General features: G+C 40.4%; 1 protein-coding gene across 5 annotated transcripts in view; it reads right to left on the reverse strand.

The window, feature by feature from the left end:
- Positions 1–26,082, reverse strand: part of TMEM132B (transmembrane protein 132B) — a 421,597-nt gene that overhangs the window by 89,567 nt on the left and 305,948 nt on the right. For all 5 annotated transcript variants that reach the window (XM_075120021.1, XM_048821144.2, XM_075120018.1 and 2 more), the window contains one exon: positions 20,721–20,907. In XM_075120021.1, the coding sequence (XP_074976122.1) occupies positions 20,721–20,907 (187 nt within the window). The remainder of the gene's footprint in view (positions 1–20,720; positions 20,908–26,082) is intronic.

Below are 26,082 nucleotides of genomic sequence, written 5' to 3' on the forward strand. Positions count from 1 at the left end.
TATTTTTAAATTCTGAATTATTGTTCCATTTGCATTTAATACACAATTTGAAAAGTCGATCAACCTGAACAATTTTAAAAAAAATTTCCTTCAGTGAACAAGTTTGAATTTTTTTGTTTTCATTCGGATTAGGAACAAAGCTACATTTCAAAATCCTTTGTGAAACTGAACTTATGTCTTTGGTGCAGCTCGACTCAGCAGATCTCAGGATCAGATTGTTCCTCTGATCAAATGGCTTCTATAGGGACTGGCACCATGCAACTCTCCATAAGAAATCTTCTAGAATTTTGCATTCCTACTAAGAAATATAATCTTTATTAGCCATGTCTTATGGTCATTGTCATAATAGCATTACTCAAGAAAATCATTTATGCCCTATAACAACATTTTATTTGAAGACTGTCAAAAGGAGGACTTGTGGCATCTTAGAGACTAACAAATTTATTTGAGCATAAGCTTTCGTGAGCTACAGCTCACTTCATCGGATGCATTCAGTGGAAAATACAGTGGGGAGATTTATATACACAGAGAACATGAAACAATGGGTGTTACCATACACACTGTAATGAGAGCGATCACTTAAGGTGAGCTATTACCAGCAGGAGAGCGGCGGGGGGGGGGGGGGGGGGGGGACAGGACTTTTTGTAGTGATAATCAAGGTGGGCCATTTCCAGCAGTTGACAAGAACATCTGAGGAACAGCGGGAGGGGGGAGATAAACATGGGGAAATAGTTTTACTTTGTGTAATGACACATCCACTCCCAGTCTCTATTCAAGCCTAAGTTAATTGTATCCAGTTTGCAAATTAATTCCAATTCACCAGTCTCTCGATGGAATCTGTTTTTGAAGTTTTTTTGTTGAAGAATTGCCACTTTTAGGTCTGTAATCGAGTGACCAAAGAGATTGAAGTGTTCTCCGACTGGTTTTTGAATGTTATAATTCTTGACGTCTGATTTGTGTCCATTTACTCTTTTACGTAGAGACTGTCCAGTTTGGCCAATGTACATGGCAGAGGGGCATTACTGGCACATGATGGCATATATCACCGTTCTCCTGCCGGTAATAGCTCACCTTACCTGATCACTCTCGTTACAATGTGTATGATAACACCCATTGTTTCATGTTCTCTGTGTATATAAATCTCCCCACTGTATTTTCCACTAAATGCATCCGATGAAGTGAGCTGTAGCTCACGAAAGCTTATGCTCAAATAAATTGGTTAGTCTCTATGGTGCCACAAATCCTCCTTTTCTTTTTGCGGATACAGACTAACACGGCTGCTACTCTGAAACCTAGGAAAGCATGATTACTCTGCTATAGGCACATAAAACACTTTTTTACAATGTGCAAGCTGAAAATGATACAATGTATGAGCAGACACATTTATTTCTTCTGATTTAGCACACAAACCACTGGACAAGGTTTTAGTTTGGAGTGTACCATTTTGATAATGCATTGGTGAGAAAAGTTCAAGAGTTTGATCCTGCTTCCTTTAAAGTCAATAGCAAAACTCCAATTGACCTTTATGGTGTAGGCTTGGGACTTAAGTTCTCATTTTTTGATAATATTTTACTTACTGTTATTTATATTCTCTGGGGTGAGAAGCTACTCTGTCTTGAATTTATTTCGTACATTTTTCTCCTCCATAATGGCAATTATTATTACATCTCAAAGGTAGAGTATTGTGTTTAATGGGACTCTTTGCAGAATAATAGACATGCACCATGAGAAGAGATGCAATTTTAAAGGCAACTGGAAAGCGAAAATCCATACTGATTTCAAACCCGAAACATGTGCTGTATTCACCCAATAAGCAGACAGTATTCTGGGTATTCTGCATCTAAATACATTTTAACTAATCTTTTAAACATATATGAAGATCCACAGGTTCCTTTGGGGTCACTAGAAACAATGACTGAGTCTTCAAGTATCTTTGACAATCCAGGATGACGTATTCTGGGGTTTCTCTAACTGATCCAGAATAGCCAGCAGGAACTCATAGGGGCTGGTAAGCATTTCTTTTTTAAAAGTGAAGCTACATTTGTTTCTAGGCTTGGTTAATTTCCATTTTGGCTTGAGCTGTTCTCCTTTAACTGAAAGGTGAACACAAGTTACTGCATCTACTGCATCGTTAGCAAAGTAAGTTCTGTATGAAAAATGAAAATTTACACAAAGGCTTTTTATTTTTAAACTCGCCCCTTTTTATAGCTAGTTTCAACAGTGGTCTGGGCAGGAAAGCAGACACTGATATTCGAATCGCATCACTTCAGACAGACTTAAACAGACTTGAACTGAATTAAAAACAAGCTTACATGGGAAGCCTTTTCCTTGAAGAAGTGTGAAGGGACTGCCCCGAATGAAATCCAAGGCAGAATCTGAGCTCTGGAACACAAAGTGATTTGGTCATTACTGTAGAAAGAAGCTTCAAAAGGGGAGCAAGAGGCGCCCAGGAACAAGTTATAGCCACGTTCCTAAACTTTAAAATCATCTCCAAACTTTGCTCACTTGACTAGAGGATCATCAAGGAAGTGCTCAGCCCTGGAAGCAACTGCAGAGCCTAGCCCGACTTTTCTGGATAGGAATCTGTTTTCACAGAATCATAGAAGATCAGGGTTGGAAGAGATCTCAGGAGGTCATCTAGTCCAACCCTATGCTCAAAGCAGGACCAACACCAACTAAATCATCCCAGCCAGGGCTTTGTCAAGCGGGGCCTTAAAAACCTCTAAGGATGGAGATTCCACCACCTCCCTAGATAACCCATTCCAGCGCTTCCCCACCCTCCTAGTGAGTTAGTACCATGGCTCTAGCATGCTTATGGGTTTGCACAGGGAGCCCATTGCTCTCAGATCCGCACTGACATTCACAGCAAAACTAAGGAGGTCAAATCCTAGCTCCTAGCTGCAAACAGCAAGAAGTAAGCACAACAGTAAAAGCTAGGGGGACACTGCAGTGAGGAACCTGTAGTCTTACAAAGCTCTGAGCACCAGTTGGTGCTAATGCAGTTCTTGTTGCTGATCGTTTTAGGAATGAGCTCAATACCTAATGAAGCAGGTTACATTCTATGGCCTGTGATATACAGGAAGTCAGACTGGATGATCTAATAGTCCCTTCTCGCGATAGATAGATAGATAGATAGATAGATAGATAGATAGATAGATAGATAGATAGATAGATAGATAGATAGATTATAACAAGAGAATTAAATCTCTCTAAGAAACTACTGATCTGATTTCAACTCTGTCTAGAGAATTAAAGGGAGTCAGAGTCCACTCTTGGCAGAGAAATGCTACTATTCCATGTGTTGTTTTTTAGTTCTACCCCCATCCTGCCCTGTTTTCTCACCTCCCTGTTAGCAAAAAAGAAGGCAAGCCAGAGGGACAGCCCCCAAATTTTTTGATATGGGCCCAGTTCTTCGAAGTACTTAGCACCCTAACTCCCATAGTCATCCTTGGGGTTGAAGGTTGCTCAGCACCTGGCACAGGCTGGAAAAATCCTGCAACTCAGAAGACTGGGACAAAAGGAAATTGTTAAGCCAGGACAGTACTTTCAAATCCAGAAGCTTCTGGATCCAACTAGGTGATTTCATGCCATCTGGAGAGGTTTTGTGCCCTCTATACTTTGGTTGTGGCCATGTACATTGCTGATGGCAGTAATCAGCACAAATGTGGATCTGTTGGGCTAAAATAATAAGCCTAAATCTTCATCTGCACACTCATATCAAAGTCAACCTTTCTTAGAGGCTCACAAATGTTCACTGAGCTTTGTTCTATTTGTATATGCCTCTGCACTTCTTGGTTCTGGGTAGGACTGTGACTGGAAGAGGCAGTGCTTAATTGATGCCAGGGCTTGCCACTTTGCAGCCCTAGCACCTCTGGGCTTGCTGCATCAGTTATGAATCTAAAAAAATTACTTGAGCCCCAGCACCTCTTTCATGACAAATTAAGAGTGAAGAATGAAGAGTTGTAATGCCTGAGAACTGTTTTTGTGGTGTTTCCAGCTTAAGAAGAAGCAATATGGACAAAAGATCTCAGGGCCAAAACTTTGCTGTCAAAAGAGATACTTCTGATCAGAAGCCTTTTCAAGAGCTATTTGGTATTATTCCTTGCAACTGATCCTATTTCAATCCATACTCATAAGCAGCTAAATTTGGGGAACAGTTCCACCCATAAGACTCCGGTTTTGTGCACAATGAGGTAAGGTGTGTTGGGGTGGGGAAAACTACTGTAGTAGTCATGTGGAGCTAGCTTGGGGCATTCTGCTGTGCTTGGAGACCTCCCTTGCTAGCCCTTAGTGCTGCTTTGAAAAGATGCCTCACTCCTGTGCCTGCTGCAACATAGGTTGAAGACATTGCCAGGCATGGTAGCCAGGATCTTGACCAATCATGCAAAGAAGCATACAGTACGGTGGCTGGTTCCCAAGCTGGAATTACTGGGAAGTAGAGACACCAGAACACGGCTCTTTGAATACGCGAAAGCGATGGAAGTTGCATACATAAAAGGGGAAGATGATGTGGCCTGCTGTATAGTGGGACATTTCACGACATTTCTTAGAAACTGAGTTTACCTTAAGAATGGCCATACTGGGTCAGACCAATAGTGCATCTAGCCCACTATCTTGTCTTCCAACAGTGGCCGGTGCCAGATGCTTCAGAAAAAAGAAAAGGAGTACTTGTGGCACCTTAGAGACTAACCAATTTATTTGAGCATGAGCTTTCGTGAGCTACAGCTCACTTCATCGAATGCATCCGATGAAGTGAGCTGTAGCTCATGAAAGCTTATGCTCAAATAAATTGGTTAGTCTCTAAGGTGCCACAAGTCCTCCTTTTCTTTTTGCGAATACAGACTAACACGGCTGTTACTCTGAAACCTGTCAGATGCTTTAGAGGGAACGAACGGAACAGGACAATTATTGAATGACCCATTCCATGTTTTCCAGTCCCAGCTTCTAGCAGGTGGATGTTTAGGGACACCCAGAGCATGGGGTTGCGTCCCTGACCATCTTAGCTAACATTGATGGACTTGTCCTCCATGAACTTATCTAATTCTTTATTTTTAACCAAGTTATACTTTTAGCCTGCACAACATCCCCTGGCAATGACTTCCACAGGGTGACTATTGTATGAAGCAGTACCTCTTTTGTTTGTTTTAAACCTGCTGCTTGTTAATGTCATTGGATGACCCTTGGTTCTTGTATTATTTGAAGGTGTAAATAACACTTCATTATTCATTTTCGCCACACCGTTCAAGATTTCATAGACCTCTATCGGATCTCCCTTAGTCATCTCTTTTCTAAACTTCATATCACTCTGTAGCCATAGTGCAGGCAAAGCAAGCTAGTAACATGTAAAAACCTCTGCATTCTTGCACATCCTAAAACAAATAAAGTGGTGTACTCAGCAATTTTCTTTCAGTTTGAGTTATAGAAATGGGCATCTTTAAGGACCATTTTTCCTGGGTGTTCCTGTCAGCATGTTTGCCAGCAGCAACTGAAGATGCTATTATTCAATCTCCCATTTAAAAGAAAACTTACTCGTGTATATATGGCCATCTGTGGTTCTAAGTGATTCACAACATTAGTCAACCCACAGCTTACATTTTTCGGGAGGAAGCAAGATTTCAGAAGACATCGATTAAATACTTGCGGCGTACACAAAAAATGTTTCAGCGCCAGGGGCTCGCTGCACTGGTGAAATATTGATGATTACATCTGAAAAACACTTTAAAGATAATGACATCCTGGGAATCACAATCCTATTACTGTTCAGCAAAGGTTTTGTATCCATATATATAAAACACCAGCGCTGCCATTCACAAACCAAAATCATTTCTCTAGACCAGTACTTCCCAAAGTGTGGTACGTGTACCCATGGTGGTATGTGAAAGGGTTTCAAGGGGTATGGGGCAGAATTTTTTATTTTACTTTATCATAATGGGACCCCCAGCCGGTAGCGGGCTGAATGGGGCTGGCGGCTGGGACCCCAGCTGGCAAGGGGCCGGTCTGAGTGGCTCAGACCCGCTGCCGGACTGCCAGCTCTTGCCAGCAGGGGTCCTGGCCACCTGCCCCGCTCAGCCCTCTGCCGGCCTAGGGTTCTGTTCACACCGGCTGGCAGCCAGGGCGGCTCCAGCTTTTTTTGCCGCCCCAAGCGGCGAAGAAAAGAAAAGTGGAAGTCATACCGCCGAAGAGCTGTACCGAAGAAAGAAGAGGGTCAGAAGCACAGCAAAGCCGATGCAAACCACACATGCGCATTACCGTGGCTGGGGCAATACACTTGCCTTTGTGGCATGCGCAGAAGTCATACTGATGGATAAAAGTGAATAACTACTCTACAGATCATAGCAAGTACATACTATGGTGGAGCCTGTTCCACTATGTGTGATTTGTTATGAGACTCACAAATGAAAGTATGAAACCATCCAACCTAAAATGCCATTTTGATAGCAAACTTAAAGAATATGAGGGAAAACCTGTAGAATTCTTCGAAAATAGGCACAAAGATCTCCAAAAGTCCCAGAAAACAATTCGTAATGTGACGGTGTCATAAATATAAAGGGAAGGGTAAACCCCTTTAAAATCCCTCCTGGCCAGAGGAAAAATCCTCTCACCTGTAAAGGGTTAAGAAGCTAAAGGTAACCTCGCTGGCACCTGACCAAAATGACCAATGAGGAGACAAGATACTTTCAAAAGCTGGGAGGAGGGAGAAAAACAAAGGGTCTGTGTGTCTGTTGGTATGCTGCTCTTGACGGGGATAGAACAGGAATGGAGTCTTAGAACTTTTAGTAAGTAATCTAGCTAGGTATGCGTTAGATTATGATTTCTTTAAATGGCTGAGAAAAGAATTGTGCTGAATAGAATGACTATTTCTGTCTGTGTGTCTTTTTTGTAACTTAAGGTTTTGCCTAGAGGGATTCTCTATGTTTTGAATCTAATTACCCTGTAAGGTATCTACCATCCTGATTTTACAGGGGTGATTCCTTTTCTTCTGTTTACTTCTATTCCTATTAAAAGTCTTCTTGTAAGAAAACTGAATGCTTTTTCATTGTTCTCAGATCCAAGGGTTTGGGTCTGTGGTCATCTATGCAAATTGGTGAGGATTTTTACCAAACCTTTCCCAGGAAGTGGGGTGCAAAGGTTGGGAGGATTTTTGGGGAAAAGACGTGTCCAAACTACGTTTCCCAGTAAACCCAGTTAGAGTTTGGTGGTGGCAGTGGATATTCCAAGGACAAAGGATAAAATTAATTTGTACCTTGGGGAAGTTTTAACCTAAGCTGGTAAAAGTAAGTTTAGGAGGTTTTCATGCAGGTCCCCACATCTGTACCCTAGAGTTCAGAGTGGGGGAGGAACCTTGACAGACGGGAGGTGAAAATATTAAAGCTTTGGAAGCTTCATGTAGTGTGGCATACTTAATTGCAAAGTCCAGAGCTGCTGAAGTGATTGGCGAGACATTAGTAAAACCTGCAGCCAAAGTAATGGTGCAAGTGATGATTGGAGACAAGGCTAGCAAAGCTATAGATCGTGTCCCCCTCTCGAATAACACTGTTCATCGTAGAATCACAGACATGGCTGAAAACGTAAAGCAGCAATTATTGTCAAGAGTACAAAAGAGTCGCTACTATGCACTGCAAGCGGATGAATCCACTGATGTTGTGAATTTAGCTAATCTTTTGTTGTTTGTCAGTTACGAGTTGAATAATGAAGTCCACGATGATATTTTGTTCTGCCAACCTATACCAACACATACAACTGGAGAAGCTATTTTTAAAGTTATTGATGACTTTATCAAAAACAATAACTTGGATTGGAGTTGTTGCGTTGGAAGAAGCATGGATGTCGCCAGAGCCATGATTGGTTTGAAGAAAGGAGTTGTTGCACGTATTCAAGCTGTTGCACCAGAAGCAAAATTGACTCATTGTTGCATTCACAGGGAAGCACTCGGCACCCAGAATATGCAGGCAGATCTAAAGCAAGTACTGGATGAAGCTGTGATAATAATCAATTTTGTGAAAGGCCGCCCTCTGAATGCCTGGCTGTTTTCTCAGCTTTGTGATGAGATGGGCAGTGATTACACAAAACTCCTATTTCACATTGAAGTGCATTGGCTTTCACGTGGAAAAGTTCTGAATCGCCTGTTTGAGCTGCGAGAAGAACTGCAAGTTTTTTTAGATGAAACATTTAACCTGCAAGACTGTATACACGACTGGAAGTGGCTATGCAAACTAGCATATATTGCAGATACCTTTGCTCATTTAAACAACCTCAATCTATCTTTGCAAGGGAAACTCATATCCATATTCCATGTTCAAGACAAAGTGAGTGCCATGGTCGCAAAACTGAAACTGTGGCATAAACGTCTTAGTCGTCATGAACTGGATTCCTTTCCATCTCTTCATGACTGAGTAATAAACTCCACTAACGAACATGTTAGTGATGTGTTGCAAACCATAAAGCAGCATTTGGAAAGCTTGCAGAAAGATCTTCGTAAGTATTTCCCTGAACTGGACGGCACCTTTGAATGGATAAGGAACCCTTTTATCATCAATGTTCAAACATTGCCAAATAACCTCTCTGCTTCAGAAGAAGAACAGCTCTTGGAGCGGGCTGCAGATAGCTTCCTGAAAACAAAATTTGAGCAAAATACACTGACGTCATTTTGGTTGGGGGTTAGCTTTGAATATCCAGCTCTATCAGACAAAGCTGTCAAGTATCTTCTGCCTTTTCCCACCTCGTATTTGTGCGAGATTGGATTCTCTGCGCTGGTTGGCATCAAAACAAAAAACCGAAATCGTCTTATTGACGTAGAGCCCCATCTTCGTCTTAAGATCACAAACATTGAGCCAGATATCCCCGCGATCGTGTCTGGTCAAAAGCAGTTCCATCCCTCGCACTGAATAGTTTGATTTGTACTGAAAATTTTTCAATACTGAAATAGTAAGCATTAAAACTAGTGCTTTCTTCACTAACCTAACCAAAGCAGCGTATTTTAATTTCAGAATGATACGAATTCACCATATATATATCTATATATATATATATCTATACATATATATAGATAGATAGATATATGCTGTTCTGCCAGACTGTTGATTCGCTTCTATTATTTTAATTATTTCTAGTACTATTTCTATATGTAACTATTATTTCTATTAAAATTTTTGTTTCAACTGTATGTAATATAATTTTGTATTTATTTCTAATAAACATTTAATCAAAAATGAAATGAACCAGGAGTGTGTTATAAAAATGTGACTACCATCCGCCCCCAAGATAATCTTCACTGGAGAAGGGGTACGCTGGTAAGACAAATGTCTCAAAAGGAGTACGCAACTGTTGTAAGTTTGGGAAACACTGCAGTAGACAATATGGTAATACTAAATATTCTTTTATTATAACAACTATTGTTCCTAGGCTGCAGCTGGAGCTTTCTTGCAAAAACAGTGACAATGTCTCTCTATCATCTCTTGTTCTTCACATTGGCAAAGTTCCTGCTTGCCTAGAAACTCTCTGAAGTTGCTGGGTTAGGGCTGATTTTGACCTTTAGGTAGACAATTTAAGCCAGTCACATTTTCTGTGGTGGAAACCTGGGTGACAAGCCAGGAATGGGTAAAGTGATGGTGGGGTGCGGGGGGGAGTTCGTCTATCCCAGAAAACAGAGTAGGGCTATCCTAACAAGCTCAGCCGATTCAGTGTTTCCCAATCTGTGATAAATTGCAGATGTCTATCTGATTGAGAGAGATGATGGGGAGAACTGCAGTACCACTATGCAACCAGATCCATCTTTATTCCACCAATTTCTACATTTAGTTTTAACCGCAGTTCTACTTTGCAAAGTAACTCTAAATAGGACATTGTGGGGTTTCATGTTTATTGTTTCTCAATGAGTTAACATAGCCAATGTGCTCAGTTTATAAGTAGAAAGATGGTTTTTCTTCCTGCCAGCCCTGAAAACTTCACTTGAGATCTGTGAGTCAAGCAAAGGTCCTTCTCCTTTTCATACATCTTCTCCAGGAATAAAGAATTTAGAGATCTCAATTATACCAGTGAACCCCATGCCACCCACTTGTCAATTATGCTCTTTGACATCTGTGTCTCTCCATTGTCTTCAAGGGACCTGCTCAGGAGTAACTAACGGACATTTAGTGCATTAGTCAGCTGATGATGCACGAGAAGAAATAAAATCCAGTTCATACTCTTAGCTGTATTGCCTCTGCAGGGCTAACATGAGTAGAAAGGAGTACAAACGTACAGTATTTTTGTTACTTAAAGTAAACAGATAGGACCCTGAATACACACAAGAACCAGATCTGTTGAGTAAGAAGAGGCCATTGTTGCCTAGTCATTTTTCTAGGCAGAATTGTTCTTCAAAGATTTTAAGGCATGATTTCCATTTACACTAAGGTAAATTAACACCGAACTCTCTGTGTAAAGGGGATATAAGTGCAAGTGCCAGGGGCACATTCGCACCTGGTGCAAATTGTCATAGAACCACTGACTTCAACTGAGTCAACGTACACCATCAGAGGATCTGTTCCCCCTGCCCCGAGTTATGTATAGGGGCCTTCAGTGTAAAAGAGAATCAGGTACTTAGCCTTCTATACATCACTTTATTTTAATTCAAGTCTTTCTGTTACAACTGAACACGCTTTTCATTCCGCCGCTGCATCGCATTATATGTCTGTCACATGTTCACCTGCTCCTTCAGTGGATATGGCTCCTTCAAGCCGCTATTGGTGGTGAAGAAATGAGAAAGAACCAAACAAGAACAAGGGGAAACTAAGGCTCCCAAAATGACACTAAATTAGAACAAAATATAGATGGGAAACACTGTCATGGTATGGTAAGAACTCGTCTCTAAAGGACTTCTCTGAAAACCCTAATTATTTGCTGACTCTTGAAACAGATCAGAGATGCACAATAAGGACACAATTTCCCCTCAGTTACACCAGTTTTATACCGTTACATCTCCATTGATCTCAGGAAAGTTACTCTTGATTTCCTATCTACTGGTGTGAGAACAGAATCAAGACATAGGTGTCTAAAGAAATCCAACTAAACAACTCTATAACAATATGCAAGACATACTGGACGTATAAACCACAATTTGAGTCATCAGATTAAGGACTGGCATCCTATCCTAGGTATCCTATGTTTGAAAAGCAGGCTCAATGTTTACATTTAATTATTGTCATACTGAAAAGGAAGTTCTTTTGTGAATACTCAGTAATGCACCAGAATATCTGAATGCAAAGAAGAATTTAAGTGTTTTTGACATTCTACTTCTCCACCTCGCTCTGTGATTGTATTAAACATGATGAAAATGAATCACCTTTCTACTTTCTGAGACATTAGCAGCACATGTTAATTGGTACACCAGATGCTGAAAGACTCAATTATTAGAACTATTTAGTGCCGAAAGGAAAACAAAATAAGTTTCACAGGAGCAAAGCAGCTGATGCTGATACTGAATGCATCATGCTTTGTTGTACTAAACAAGTGGTCTTATACTCTGCTCACTGTCTGAACATCCTTTCCGGATATTCAGAATAGACAATGCTGAGAGTCTAATTCAAGACACTTCATATTTTCTGTGGGCAAAATTTCTCAAAGGTTGGCACTGAAAGTTCAAAAAATAAAAAAAAGAAAACAAAAACATAACATAAATTAGAAATTTTGCATTTGAACTAGACTCCAACTTAAGTGAACAATTATTCCTTGCTCTGGTAAATTCCCCATTGACTACAGTGGCAATTTTGCCTGCATTAAAGAGGCCTTAAGTAGTTACAGACAATCTTAGTTGATAAATCAGTATTTACATTGTCAAAGTCATTCATAAAGGCTCTAGGTATTGGGGGAAAATTTATTCTTCAAGTTGCAAATCCCAACTTTTTCTAAGTAAATCAGTTTTAGAGATATTAAGCCATATTATTATGGAACTTTTGAGTGTGCTTCAAAAAGCACTTTAAGGAATCTGAAAAGTGACTCATAAAACATTCAGGAACAGGTAAAACTGAGTAAGAGTGGCTTCATTTCCATATAATTTTTCATTCTTACCAAGCTGCATTTATTCAGGATTGATTAGTTAATTAAAGCCAGTACCGTTTTTTGAATATATAAATGATATATAAATGTTACATTTAGAGCAGTATTTGAGGGAAAAAAGTCAATTTGTGATGATTTTTAAGAATGATCGTTCATTTCTTTTGTAGCACATTACACCTGTCTTAAAACTGTAATAAACTGGTAGGTTGCGAGGGGATTCCCGTTACCATGAATAAAGGTGGGGCCCATCCCTCTCTGGTCTTATTGCCATGTATGCCCTCACAGTCTCAACGGGGAAGATCCATCTTTGACCTCCTCAAGGTTAATATCACCAATCGCCCCTCCCAATGTATATCCCTAAATTCCAAAGCCCCCTCCAGAAGAATCCCTACAGGACCCAGATACTAGCTTGCTGATCCTAAAAGCTCCAAAACATAGTACCAAGAATGTCTCCCTCAACAAGGTCACCTCTTGTCCACAGTGACACATGGGATGCAGGATCCTCACAAGATCCCTGTGCATAAGAGTGATGGAACAGCATGTATCCTCCCTAAGGCTGATGCTTTCAGACCACCCCACCCGAACCTCCACACTAAAAACCCTTGGCCACAAGACCTAACCAGGCACTCAGCCCCACCAATGGAGGAATAGGGCACGGAACAAAAGGCCAGGCCTATTTCATCATTAACTGAGCTATCCCGTGGGTAAGACAGGTGGGGAATTACGTGATACTCACTCAGGGCCTTCTTCCGGATCAACCCTAGGGGGAAAACCTGCAAGTCCTGTATAGTGAGACGACCGAATGGCCCTGCTATCCTATTCCCCTTTAATTCTTGTGTAATCTTTTTCTTTACAGTATGGCCCATTCCCAATAATGCCTTCAAATTTGTCGACATTACATGCCTTTTTTACCCTGTAAAGGAGTTCCTAAACCCCAAAGTAAACCCAGCCCACAAAAATGCCAATCTATCTTGTTAGGGTAAGAAGCACTCTTAACACCTCATGCTTAACTGGAGATGGTACTGGGCTTCAGGCTGAGGAAGCCCTACAACCATGACCACCTACATTAGGAAAGAAGTTTCCCAATTTTCCCATTTTCTAGACACCCGTGGCCACTTGGGCATTTCATTGCCCTGCTCGCTGTGCCCCAGCTCACTTTATGTCAGCACCTCTCTGTGCAACAGTGACAATAAGTCCACATATTCACCTCTCAGCCTGTTTCTTTAACAGTACCAAGAAGGTGAACTCCCATTGGGTCAGCCACCCCAGCATAACCATACTTGCAACTGACCACCAAGCCACCTTCTGTGCCTTCTTGCCCTGAGACGTCTCTGGGACAGCAATTCTACCCCAAGAAGTCACATTCCCTATTAGTGGGTGAGTTGTAGCATGCTTAGCAATCTCCTTCCACCTGTTCTCATTAAAGACTCCCATCCCCTGGAGAGTGATCTGCCAAGCAAAGTTTTAAAATATATACAAATCTTTTTTTCTCCCTTTAACCTCCACCTGCCAAAACAAATGTCCTTTAGTGGCAAGAATCCAACTGTACAGGCCTCTGAGAATAAGAAAACGTATAGTTCATAAAATTTAGAAAGCACAAAAATTGTTTAGAATACCTTTTCTACACTTAATATTGGGATTTTACAATCTAATATCTCAAAATATACAAGGCTACAAAATTATGCCACTGAAGATACAGGGGCAGGACTGGCTAAAGATTGAAACGTGCGACTCAGAGCAGTGTAATTACCGGGGTAGCTTTAGTACAACTGGAGAAATTTTTTTTTTTGGCAAATTGATGTTTATGAAATGGCTGCTTCAAGCTGCTCAGAGATTTGTCATGTTGGAAATCTGCTCAGAGACGGATGAATAGACAGCTTTAAGATAATGATAAAATAAATTCTAAATGCAACTTGTTACACCGATTTCACCACCACACATGGCATATGTTATTTATATAGATCTATACATCATAGATGTATGTTTGCGTATACCCTATTAGGAGCCCTTAACAATTTGGTCACACTCACTCACAAACAGTGAATTTCCCAAATTAGATATATGCACAGAAACAGTGTCTCCCTGGAGAAGGGGCATCTTGAGGGCACGGCAGATCCATCAAGCTGTATGTTGCCCTCCTACAAACGGTATGCATATAACTCAGTATCGTGTGAAATTAATTCTTTCCTACCTTCAAATACATCAAAAAAAAATCACTTCCCAGGCTGACAAGCTCAACATAAAAGAAAAAAGATGAAAGTTGTGTTGGGAATGTTGGCCAAGAGAATTGGAAGCCACAGACAGATCTGCCCAAAACAGTTGTGGTGTGTTTCTAAAAAGGTAGAAAATCCATGCAGCAATGTCGTCTTGAGTTCACAACCTCGTTTAGGGGAAGTGGTGCGAATGATTCAGTAAGTGGTCCTGTTCCATTTAAGCCAGTACTGAACCAATGGTCCAGCAGGATATTAGGAGGCAACACGTCCCCTTTTGCATCAGACAAAAGATGAAAGTGCTAATGGCATTTTTGTAAGAGGAGGAGTGTTCATCCAGATGTCTTGGATGAATTACCTTTGTCTATCTACAGTCACCTGACCTCCTTTAACCTCCCATAACTTTGGCTTTATGGCCCAGCCAGAGGATGCACAGCGAGTTACCTCCTTTTCCATATTTTCTCTAGCAGGTGTATGATGGAAATGATGATATAGCCTAACTAGAGCATTCCCACCATGTGCCACTAAAGGAGAGAAACCTCTCTATGGGTAGCTGATTTATAAGAACAGCTCATCTTAAAGTAGACTGATATCCTTTTGCAACAGCAGTAGGCCTGTCACAGCGGTCATCCAAATCCATTCTTGAGTCAAGTGCAGGCCATAAACAACTGTGATCAACCACCTTGCTATTTTCTCATTTCATGAGAAGTCACTTCATTACCAAATCAGTTGGAGGTGGCCTGCTATTCTACCTCATCTTTTCCATTACTCCCTGCAATGCATATGTTACATCTGGAATTAGAGATGTGGCGATCAGAAAGTAAATTCTACTAACTAAAATTAAACTGTCCCAGTCCTAATATAGTAAAATGGTCTGATCACTTCCATAATAAATTTTACTTTATTTTGTTCCACACAGTCATTCAAATTGGACTTTATCATTATCAGGAGAGCAAGGAATTATTGCTTCAAATTGTGGAGAAAACTCCCTGTGTCCCAGCAGGAAAATGTTTAGATTTTCTGCTGTTTGTGAACATATTTATTGTATTTGTTCTAATCAAAATTAGATTCAAAATATTAAAAAAGTGAAAACAGTGCTTTGGAGTTAAAATTATATGGATGATCTTCCAAATGGAGATAGATTCAAGTTTTTCAGGCATTCCCAGAATTCCAAAATTATATTTTAGCCTTGTTCTTCCACACTTCTCCACTCAAAAAAAATCAGATTATTTCATAGTTACTGGTAAAACAGAATAATACCAAGAGCTGTTGGCTGGGCCACTTCAAAGCTGCAAAACAATATAACTTCTCCTCAAACTGTGTAAGTGGGGTCCAACTGCTATTTGGATTTAAACCAAGAAGGTGCACGTCACAATAAATGGTTCCAATGGACACTTTGAGTATTATTCAATGAGGAAATCTTTGAAAGCTGCCCAGTTGCCCATAATAAATACATAAATAAATAAATAGGTATTTCAGTTCATTAGTTTCGCACAAACTTGAAGACGTTTCAGTCTTGTTCAGAACATACCCATGTAGATGTAAGTAGATTTGTACTTCTTGGGCACTACTGCTGAATGCCAGATGCAATTGGGTTCGTGGTTTTAGAATTGGCAGCTGACTGTACCACCCGTTCTCCTGGTTGGGGTTTTCCTCTATTTCTGAGAAACCAGGAACTGTCTTATTTGTTCGCAAATTCACAGCGAATTCCTAATGACATTTGCATACCGATTTCTCGATTAGCATTTGTGCAATAATTAGTGTTCTCCACACCCACATCTCCTTTTCATATAAAGATACTGTATGTTGAAACCTTAATGCCGCCTACGCCCAATAAGGAAATTACTTGTGCCATAAGCTTGCCCCCTCACCCCCAACTAATGAATCAAAATGTACATCTTGCATTACAAGCCTGCACTTTTTCTTACTGGGACCCAAAGTGATTAACTATGTAAGAGTGAGTTACATTTCAGCTGTACAAGGCCCTTCTCTGTTAGCAATCTCAAAGCACTGCTCTTTAATGCACCAATGATTTTAAACAAAGGGACTAGTGTACTTTGCAGCCAGGGGCATGCAGCACCTTTCTGCACAGTACAGCAGGATTGTCTGCTGATATGGAGCCCTGTTTTGCTACATAATATGCAGAAATCAACTGTATGTTTTCACATCTTACAGACACAAATCTAATCTCTTAAACTTCCTACCAACTGTGAATGTTAACACACAAGATTTCATGAGAGATGATTCGTAAACCCCACCGAAGCAAGAAATCAGCTCTTTTGATCAGACTATTACACAAATGCTAGCATGAGACCCACCACACCTACTTTATCTAGAAGAAAAATAAGTTTAGGTAATGGAGAACGATCCCTACCACTACGACTGCCACCATCATTCTCAGGAACCATGGGGTTGAGTTTCCCCAGCTTAGCTTGCGGTTAGGTGGCTCAGCCTTCGGGCAGGTTAATGAGCCAAGATGGACTGCAGCAGAATCGCCCTTTTTCCCGGCCTGCCCAAGTGGCCAGCTCACCTGGCTGTCAATAGGAGCCAACAAGTCTGCACTTAAGCTCAGCAGCATCAGCAGCAAGTCTGCAATTGCCCCCATACCCAGCCATGCTTCTGCCTTGTATCCAGCCTCTCCAGCCTTGTCCTTGTCCTGCTTCATTCCACCTTGCCCTGCTCTCTTGCCTAGCTTCTGACTCCAGCTACTGATTTCTGGCTCTGACCCCTTGGCTTGATTCTGGTTCCTTACTCCAGCTCTCGTCCATGGCTCTGGCTCCTGTCCCTTTCTCTAACCAATAAGTTGGGCTCTGGGTCTAACCACCAGGTCAATCCACCCACATCTTGGTCCTGACAACCCGGCAATGAGGGAATGTTGATCATAGAGGGCTCTTGCTCTTTTTATTTTGTATTCCAGGAAAGCCTTGAAAAAGTTACAGATGTACTTATGATTGGCCCTACCAGCAGCAGCAGCAGAAAACACTAGTGAGATACTGAACCATGTGTAAGAGAAACCCTGTTTGTTCTGGCATGAGCATGGGGCTTATTTATCCTGACCAACAGAAAGATCTAGGAATTTAACTTCAGTTTCAGTCTTTATTAAGAAGGGTCCCTAATGCTCTGCACAATTCCACAGTCTGGTTTTGTTTGTTTAGTTTTCCCTCAACAAACATACAGAGGTCTCAAACAATGTAAACCAGACTTAGAGTTCCAGTTTTCAGCGAATTATAATGGTAGCCACCTGCAAAACTCTTCCTGACAAGACATTTTTCAGTATACAGTTTAGCTTTACACAGTGCCGATGGTCCGATTTATACACAAAGTGAATTTGTACAGGAAATTACAAAGACTTAATTATTTTTCACTGGCCATGGGATTTTGAGGTCATCAAAATACCTGATCCCACAAACTAAGGACCAACTCCTCTTTTCACATTCATGCAACGTCTCTCAAGCCAATGAGCTTGCATTTGGCTCTACGTTTTGTATAGGAAAATTAGAACAGTCAAGAAATTAAAGGGACCCCCCCAAGTAATTTACATTCAATGTAGAAACAAGGAGTTTAAAACCCACTGCATTTTGATATACCTTTATAGTGTTCTTCTAAGGGACAAAAATATATGAGATGATATTTATTTACAGATTCTATGTAGTTCAGGAAACGGTAGGAAAAAATTTACAATAAAATTGACTTATTAGTGATGGAAGGAGTTGAGGAACCCCTCAAGAAGAACATTAAAATATATTTTCTTAACTTTTCAAGAACTTTCTGTAACACCTTGGTTTCACTGAACAGAACATGATAGTGTATGGTGCATTGGCTTTTGTTCCCAGTTCAGCAACACAGGCTGGAGCTTGTCTTGAAGTGAAGTGAAGCAGCACCACAAATGAGCAAATATGAGAGGAAGGAATGCAAATAAAATCTGTTGTTCTTGCTACTGCTATCTCAGACTCTTCTGTTAGCCTAGGGCCAGCCAGGCAAAGAAGCTTGCAGTCAGAGGGAGATAGCTGAGCTACTGATGAAAAACATCACTAAGGACTGTGACCATATGAAGAAACATTAGGATGTCCCAAAAGGAGACAAAAATACGTAAATATATATATATATATATATTTATATATATATATATATATATTTTACTCTCTCTCTCTCTCTCTCTCTCTCTATATATATATATATATATATTACACTTCAGGTTTTTTTCCCCATCATGATGTAAAATAAGAGATGAGAATATGAGCAGCAAAATTAAGATGCATCTGTAGATCAGGACTACAAACCTCTGACCAACATTCAGAGATCCGGGGTTAGAAATAGGCACCAGTGGCCAATTCAGCGATTAGAGGGAGCGGGGGACTATTATAGAGAAAGCAGGACCAATTGCAAATTTCTGATCCAAACATACATTATGCACCTTTGAAAGTTCACCTCCAGAGGGCTGCTGATTTGAACCCAACTCTACTATGTACCGGTAGCACTCTTAGTAGTGTAAATATCTTATGAGCCATTTCAAACAACTTGTATTGTATAACAGTGGTATTGTTTATCCCTCACTGTACATTAGTATTACAACCTGAATCATCACTAATAATTGACAACATCACCTCCAGTTTATTTTAGTTTTGCTCAGTCTCCTCTAAGTGTACTGATCACTTATTTATATGTTCCAGGAAAGCCTCCCAAAAAATCACCCTGTAAAATACCTCACTTGTATTTTTTTTTCTATCGCTGGATATCCAGCAAGTTTAGACATTGTCAGTGAGAACACAAAAGAGTCCTGACTAGATCTTTGTCTGTATTTACTGCTCTCCTCCTTTTCTTCTCTCCCAGAAGGACAGGGTAACATTTGTGGAGAGGTTTCAGAGTAGCAGCCGTGTTAGTCTGTATCCGCAAAAAGAAAAGGAATACTTATGGAACCTTAGAGACTAACAGATTTATTTGAGCATGAGCTTTCGTGAGTTACAGCTGACTTGGAATGTTTGGATTTTTGTTGATTAGGTGGTAGAGGAACAAGAAAAAAAATTAACTTCCTTTCCCAGGACTGGGGTGGGGAGAGATTTAAAATGTATCAGTAGATTGAAATTTATCATTAAATTCATAATTTTTTAAATCAAATTAAGCAGGAAAAAAATTAATCCTTCATAAGATCTTTAGGACAATTTCTCAAAGGAAGTTCTGCAGACAGGGCCTAATTCACCATTCTGTTACATCTGCTTTACACCAGTGTAACTGCATTTAAATGCAATTGATTTGCAACCAGCAAAAAGTTCTAGCAACAGAGGTCATAGAATCATAGAATCATAGAATATCAGGGTTGGAAGGGACCCCAGAAGGTCATCTAGTCCAACCCCCTGCTCGAAGCAGGACCAATTCCCAGTTAAATCATCCCAGCCAGGGCTTTGTCAAGCCTGACCTTAAAAACCTCTAAGGAAGGAGATTCTACCACCTCCCTAGGTAACGCATTCCAGTGTTTCACCACCCTCTTAGTGAAAAAGTTTTTCCTAATATCCAATCTAAACCTCCCCCACTGCAACTTGAGACCATTACTCCTCGTTCTGTCATCTGCTACCATTGAGAACAGTCTAGAGCCATCCTCTTTGGAACCCCCTTTCAGGTAGTTGAAAGCAGCTATCAAATCCCCCCTCATTCTTCTCTTCTGCAGGCTAAACAATCCCAGCTCCCTCAGCCTCTCCTCATAAGTCATGTGTTCCAGACCCCTAATCATTTTTGTTGCCCTTCGCTGGACTCTCTCCAATTTATCCACATCCTTCTTGTAGTGTGGGGCCCAAAACTGGTCCCACAGTCACACCAAAGGTCCATATAACAAGCTGCATTTGAGTACACAAGTAGCCACTTACATGAAAAAAAGCGGGGGTTAGGTTTTTTTGACCACACATATTACACCCTGCTTTGGAAACAGGGCCTCTCTCTAAATCTAAAAATCTAAGTCTTTAGAAACGATTTTGTGTCCCCACTGTATAACTCAAAATGAGTTTTTTATTAAATTGACATTTTGCAGCCCGCTGGTCGGTGATTTAGTCTTGTGCATTTGAGTGCTTTGGGGAAAAGCAAAGCAAAATATGGCCCAGTTGTCTGGCTTATAAATGAATTTTTCTACACATGTGGGCTAATTTATTTAAATGAAAATGTCATAACTAATTGTAGCATTTAGCCTTAGTGAGCATGCATGGCAGTCGCATTAACACAACAGAAGACAACAGCTCCAGAGGAGTTGTTACTATGTACCAGGCCAATAATCCACTAACAGAAAAGAATTTGCACAATAGACTCTAATGGTTTCCAAGGAGCCATTATGGTATATCAGGTAAATAAAATATTATTGAAATGTAGTTTTTGCATTTAAACCATTTTCAGCAGATGCATAGGAAGTAGCAAATTAAAAAAATGGTTCATGTTTCCTTGAGTACTGAAAGGAATCAAAAGAAGCATTTGAAAAACAAAGCAGCAGTTTCTTACCATTGCAAGAGGAACAATTCCTGCAAATGTTGTTTGGCTGACAAAGATCTCTGAGACCACCAGTTCACTCATCGAGTCTTCTCTGGGGTATTCCACCTGCCAGGTAATTTGCTGAGCTCCTGCCAGGCTACTGCTATTGTCAATTTCAAAGTCCATCTGCAAGATCTCATAGAAGGAGATGTTTGCTCTGGAAAACAAAATGCACATTAAGTGCAATTTAAAATGAAGCATCAGCGAAATGTCAAGCACAAAATAAATTGCAACAGGTTTTTTTTCTTTCCAGTAGGGAAATTATCAAATTCAACATGCAGACTTCAGGAAACGTTGCCTGATCTATTGATTGTGTATTAATTATTTAAAAATCTCCAATCGACAAATTAACATCCTAGGTTTGACAGGCTTCAGTTCCAAGAGTCCAGAGAGTTGGAAATCGGTTGGTTACGGTTTAATTGGAAACCCCAACGTGCACAGTTGCAACACTCACTGAGGAAAAAGCTTTTGACCTTTTAATAGTTGTATTGACACAATTAGTAAACTCACAAATGTTCCGACCCAAACCAGAATGCAACAGTAATGCAATATTAATTTTACATCCAGCGCCATTCATATGCACACTCACACAATCCTTGTGAAGACCCAGAGTAGAAAAACAGGTGGTGGTCCACAAGTGTCCAATCCTATATCTTGCATGTCAAGTGATTCCAATGGTTGAGGTCTCAGTTGTCTAGACTCTAGGCCGTGGTTAGCCATAAATGGCTGCTATGAATATTCATCAGAGTGTTCAGCCTCCTTTGCCCATAACTCACTTCCTCATTCTAATAATGTTGGGGTGTCCTGATTCTGTATGTTCAAATATTAATTATTTCAGATATATTAGCATATATGTCAATTAGTTACTATAGCAATACTGAGGTTAAGCTTCTGCTCATGTTAGAGTTGCCAATTTTTGGTTGGATGTATTCCCGGAGGTTTCACCACATGACATAATTTTTAATTAAAAATTAATCTTTAATTCTTGGAGACTCCAGGACAGTCCTGGAGGGTTGAAAACCCTCACTCACGTTCCTATCCCAAAACAGCCAAACTGGCATCATCTGACTTTCTGCAGTTACCAATCAGCATTTTGCGGAATTTCATAAGAATTTCTAGCAAAATTATCTCTTATGCAATATTGGGATTTAGGGTCACTGTTGATCATTTTGCTTATGCTAATGCTTAATAGGCCTAACTTATGCTAATTACTTAAGCTAATGTCTTATGGGTTTGGGCCTGTAGTCTTCTTATATTGTTGTCTTATACCTATATCTTATCCTTATACTTAAAAGTTAACTTTAAGCCTATAGGCTTATACAGGGATTCTCAAACTTCATTGCATCGTGACCTCCTTCTGACAACAAAAATTACTACATGATCGCAGCAGGGACTGAAGCCCAAGCCTGCTGACCCAGGACGGGGGCCAAAGCCCTGAGGCCCTGGGGGGGTGCTGAAGTTGAGAGCTTCAGTCCTGGGCAGTGGGGCTCGGACTTCGGCTTCAGCTCCGAGCCCCAGCAAATCTAACGCCAGCCCTGGCGACCCCATTAAAAAGGGGTCACAACCCACTTTGAGATCCTGACCCACAGTTTGAGAACCACTAGGCTAACCCATAGGCTATAGAAGTTGATAAAAGACTAAATCAAACAATCCAGTGGGCAATGGCTATACTTTATAGATGAGCTGACAATCTATCTTTTAGCTTTCTGGAAAGGAAGCATGTTTCCCATTAAACTCAGACTTTAATTCTAAGTAATCTCAATGAACCTGTAATATAAGCCCCGGACACCACACGGCACAGATGTTGCTAAATTGTTTATTCAGGTACCACTATCATTTGGTTGTTGCAAATACTGACGTTCGGAAACAGTAGAATGTTTGGTCTTTCCTCATGTTGCACCAGAAATGAGCTCTCAGCTTTTTTTTTTTTCCCCCTCATTCAAATATGAACTGGCCTTTATCTCCATGCAAAAAATGGATTTGTGCTAATTATACATCACAAAAACGTGCGGTTACATTATCCGTATTTTCAGTTCATGGGAATATATTGCTTGTTGCTGATGCACACTTGTAATTGTATGAAGATCGTTTTATTTTGGTCATCTGGGAATAAAAGATTAAAAGTGGATGTAAATGCAAAGCATTCAAACTCTGTTTGTGACTTATTTCTGTTTCTTTTATTAAGAACGACACTGAGGGCTTGTCCACACTTACCAGGGGATCCACACACTGCAATCGATGCACTGACGGTCGATTTAGCGGGTCTAGTGAAGACCCGCTAAATCAACCGCAGATCGCTCTCCCATCAACTCCTGTACTCCACCTGAACGAGAAGCGGAAGGGGAGTCGACGGGAGAGTGTCTCCCATTGACATCGCAAAGCGTGGCCCCCGCGGTGAGTAGATCTAAGTATGTCGACTTCAGCTACGTGAATAGATCAATCTCCCTCCCCCCCCATAGTGTAGACAAGGCCTTAGGTACAAGGACTTGCCCACAGCCACACAACAGATCAGTGACAAAGACAGGAATGGAACCGAGGTCTCCTAAAGCCAAGTTGAATGATCTACCTACTGGGAAACACTACCCCCCTTACAAATGCCCGGCTCTCACTCCCACAACTACAACACTACTGCTTTTTTAAGATGATTTTTGCCCAAAATGCTCGAGTCCACTAAACTAGTCTAAAGTAATACTGCAGAAAAGTCTATCAATGCATAGCTTTAACTTTCTTATACTGCTGCTCTGAAGTGAAAGTGCAGTGCAGAGACCTTAATGTTCATTTATCTTCTCTACCCTCAGGCAAGGCTAGAAGCTATTAATGCATCGCCTGGGTGACCAACCAGACTACCAACAAGATGCCAAAGACAAATTACGCTATACAAAGTCAGGGATATAATTAGAAACGTCTCAATTTCTGCAGAAAAATATTGTCAGCATAATGCAGAATTCAATAGTACGGGACCCTGCTCATTACTTCTAACTATTTGTTTCACTTAGTCACAGACAGAATACAGTCATAAGTCAGAAATTAAATTTAGAGATCAGCCCTGGATACAAATTCTAGATTCAAATTTTGAACCCTCTGGGTGTGTCTGGATCTGGAGTTTCGGTTCAACCCATTACCCCAAAAGGGACTAACTGAAAAAAAATTCAGAACTGGGTTCAGAATTCTTAAAAACTCTTTGGACCTACAGTTCTGGTTAGGATTCATCTCTAAAGTAATTAGTAAGACTAGGTAGCATTTCAGTACACCACAAGCTCTGTCAAAAACCGAGCTAAACGAACAATGTCATGATGTCATGCTGACAGCTGTTTTGTGCTCAACCCATGACTCTGTTATCCTCTTCTGTTTTTCTGTATCCAGAGAAAAACTATACACTTACAGTCTAAATGGCCAATGTTATGTTAAAGACAACAGCAAGAATTAACAAGTCTCCATAGTCATCAAGGTTTACCTGGTCCTCCCTCAGCACACGGGGGCTGGACTTGATGACTTCTTGAGGTCCCTTCCAGTCCTACGTATCTCTGATTCTAGGCAAAAACAGCGCGTGTGTGTTCTGTATACAGCTAGACTTGGCAGAATTACATTTTTATATTTTTGTAATTTTGACAGATGATAGCTTTGTTTATTTTAAGTATTTTTTCTATTTTTATCAATTTAAATTTTCACATTGACAGGAAATCATTTAATAACAGCAGACACTGACATTCAGAAAGTTAAAGCTTTATAACTGTTAAAAGAAATTACAAACCTCAAATTGAAATATACAGATATATAAATATTCTTAAATCAAACTCCCATAAGTTCTCAAGCAGCACTTTTCTTATTTTGCCTATCTGTAGTTTTCAATCACCATCAGTGGAAACATTTTTTTCGTCGGCTTGTGTGTGAACTGTGAAATCAATGTTTACCAACATTTACCAATAAAAATCTAATCTGAGCCTATATATAACAGACTGCAGAGACTGTCAGGGAGAAAAATGGCCACTGCCTCTGTAAACAGGCGAAGTTCTAACTTTCATTTAAAGATAGATACCTCTGTATACTCCAATTGCTTGAAATCAGATTTAAATTCCGACATAGAATACAAAAGGAGAACATCAGATACACTCACTAGGATTGGCAGGAAATCAAGAATTCCATTTCATGAAAAATTTCAGTGGGGGCCCTGACCACAGGATAGCCACTATCTCAGCGGTCAGCGCATTCGTGTGAGACAGGGGAGAAGCAGGTTCCAATCTCTACTCTACCTAATTTAGAGAAAAGACTTGAACCTGAGTCTCCTGCACCCTAACCAACAGACCATTGGCTATTCTGAGGTCTCACTCTCTGATTTTAACCAGAAATCCCATTCTCAAACTGAGCAACTTTCCCAATGAAACCTTCATCAAAACAGATACAATTTCCATGAAAAGTTTCAACAGCTTGACATTTTCTGTGAAGAAATCTAGTGTCAAAAAATTCCTGATCAGTTAACACAAACACACACACACACAGTCCCTGACTTGAAATGAACAATCGGAAACTACAAAACAGGAAAAAAGGGTGCTGGCGGAATCCAGTTTGCCAGGAAAATTCTCTGCCATTACTTAAATGAAAAAAATATTGCTAGTCAAATGCTTCCTGCTTTGTTTCTGAAGCAATTTAAATGTACCGAAAGATGTCAACATTTCAAAAGAGGGCACCAGCTTTTTTCTTTTTTTTTTTTGGAAGACTGCTAAAAGAGCTGTACTGATGTGCCAGATTCACTGTGTTCTAATTAGGTTTCATTTAGAGAGTTCCTCCACCAAGTACACAGCTTTCACAAAATGGCATTCAAGCCCCTGCACTACTTTATTCATCGGCAGTGCTACAAATTACTTTCTTGACAGCAGGTCAGCGAATTGTCTCCAAAACTGTGGTCTCTCTTTTTCACTCTTCAAAACAAAGATCTAGCCCTCAGAGCAATGCCACGTGCTATAGTATCTGGGACATGGAGTCTCCCACGGAGAGGCGTACGATCAGTCCACAGACTTTGCTCCAGATCTCTTCCCAGGTTACAGCTATTGCGAACAAATGATAAAGCTTTAAAAGTCAATTTCTTTCTTCCTCAGTTCATGGCCTCCCTTCTGTCCCTACAGTCCTTGTTCTATCCCTCATCTATAGATTCTTGTGTTTCCAATAGCAGGAAGACTGACACTTAATGCATATTGATACATAAAGCAATGTATTAACTGTTTTCAATAATAGTGTGTTGTCAGCAGGCCTCTCAGTAGTTAATTCAGGAACTCTGAAATTCTTAAATCCAGGGCACTAAAGACCTGGAGCATCTCTCCTTTACACTGGGGCAAAT

This window comes from Caretta caretta, chromosome 15, assembly GCF_965140235.1.
Source record: "Caretta caretta isolate rCarCar2 chromosome 15, rCarCar1.hap1, whole genome shotgun sequence".
In the NCBI taxonomy this organism is placed as follows: Eukaryota; Metazoa; Chordata; order Testudines; family Cheloniidae; genus Caretta; species Caretta caretta.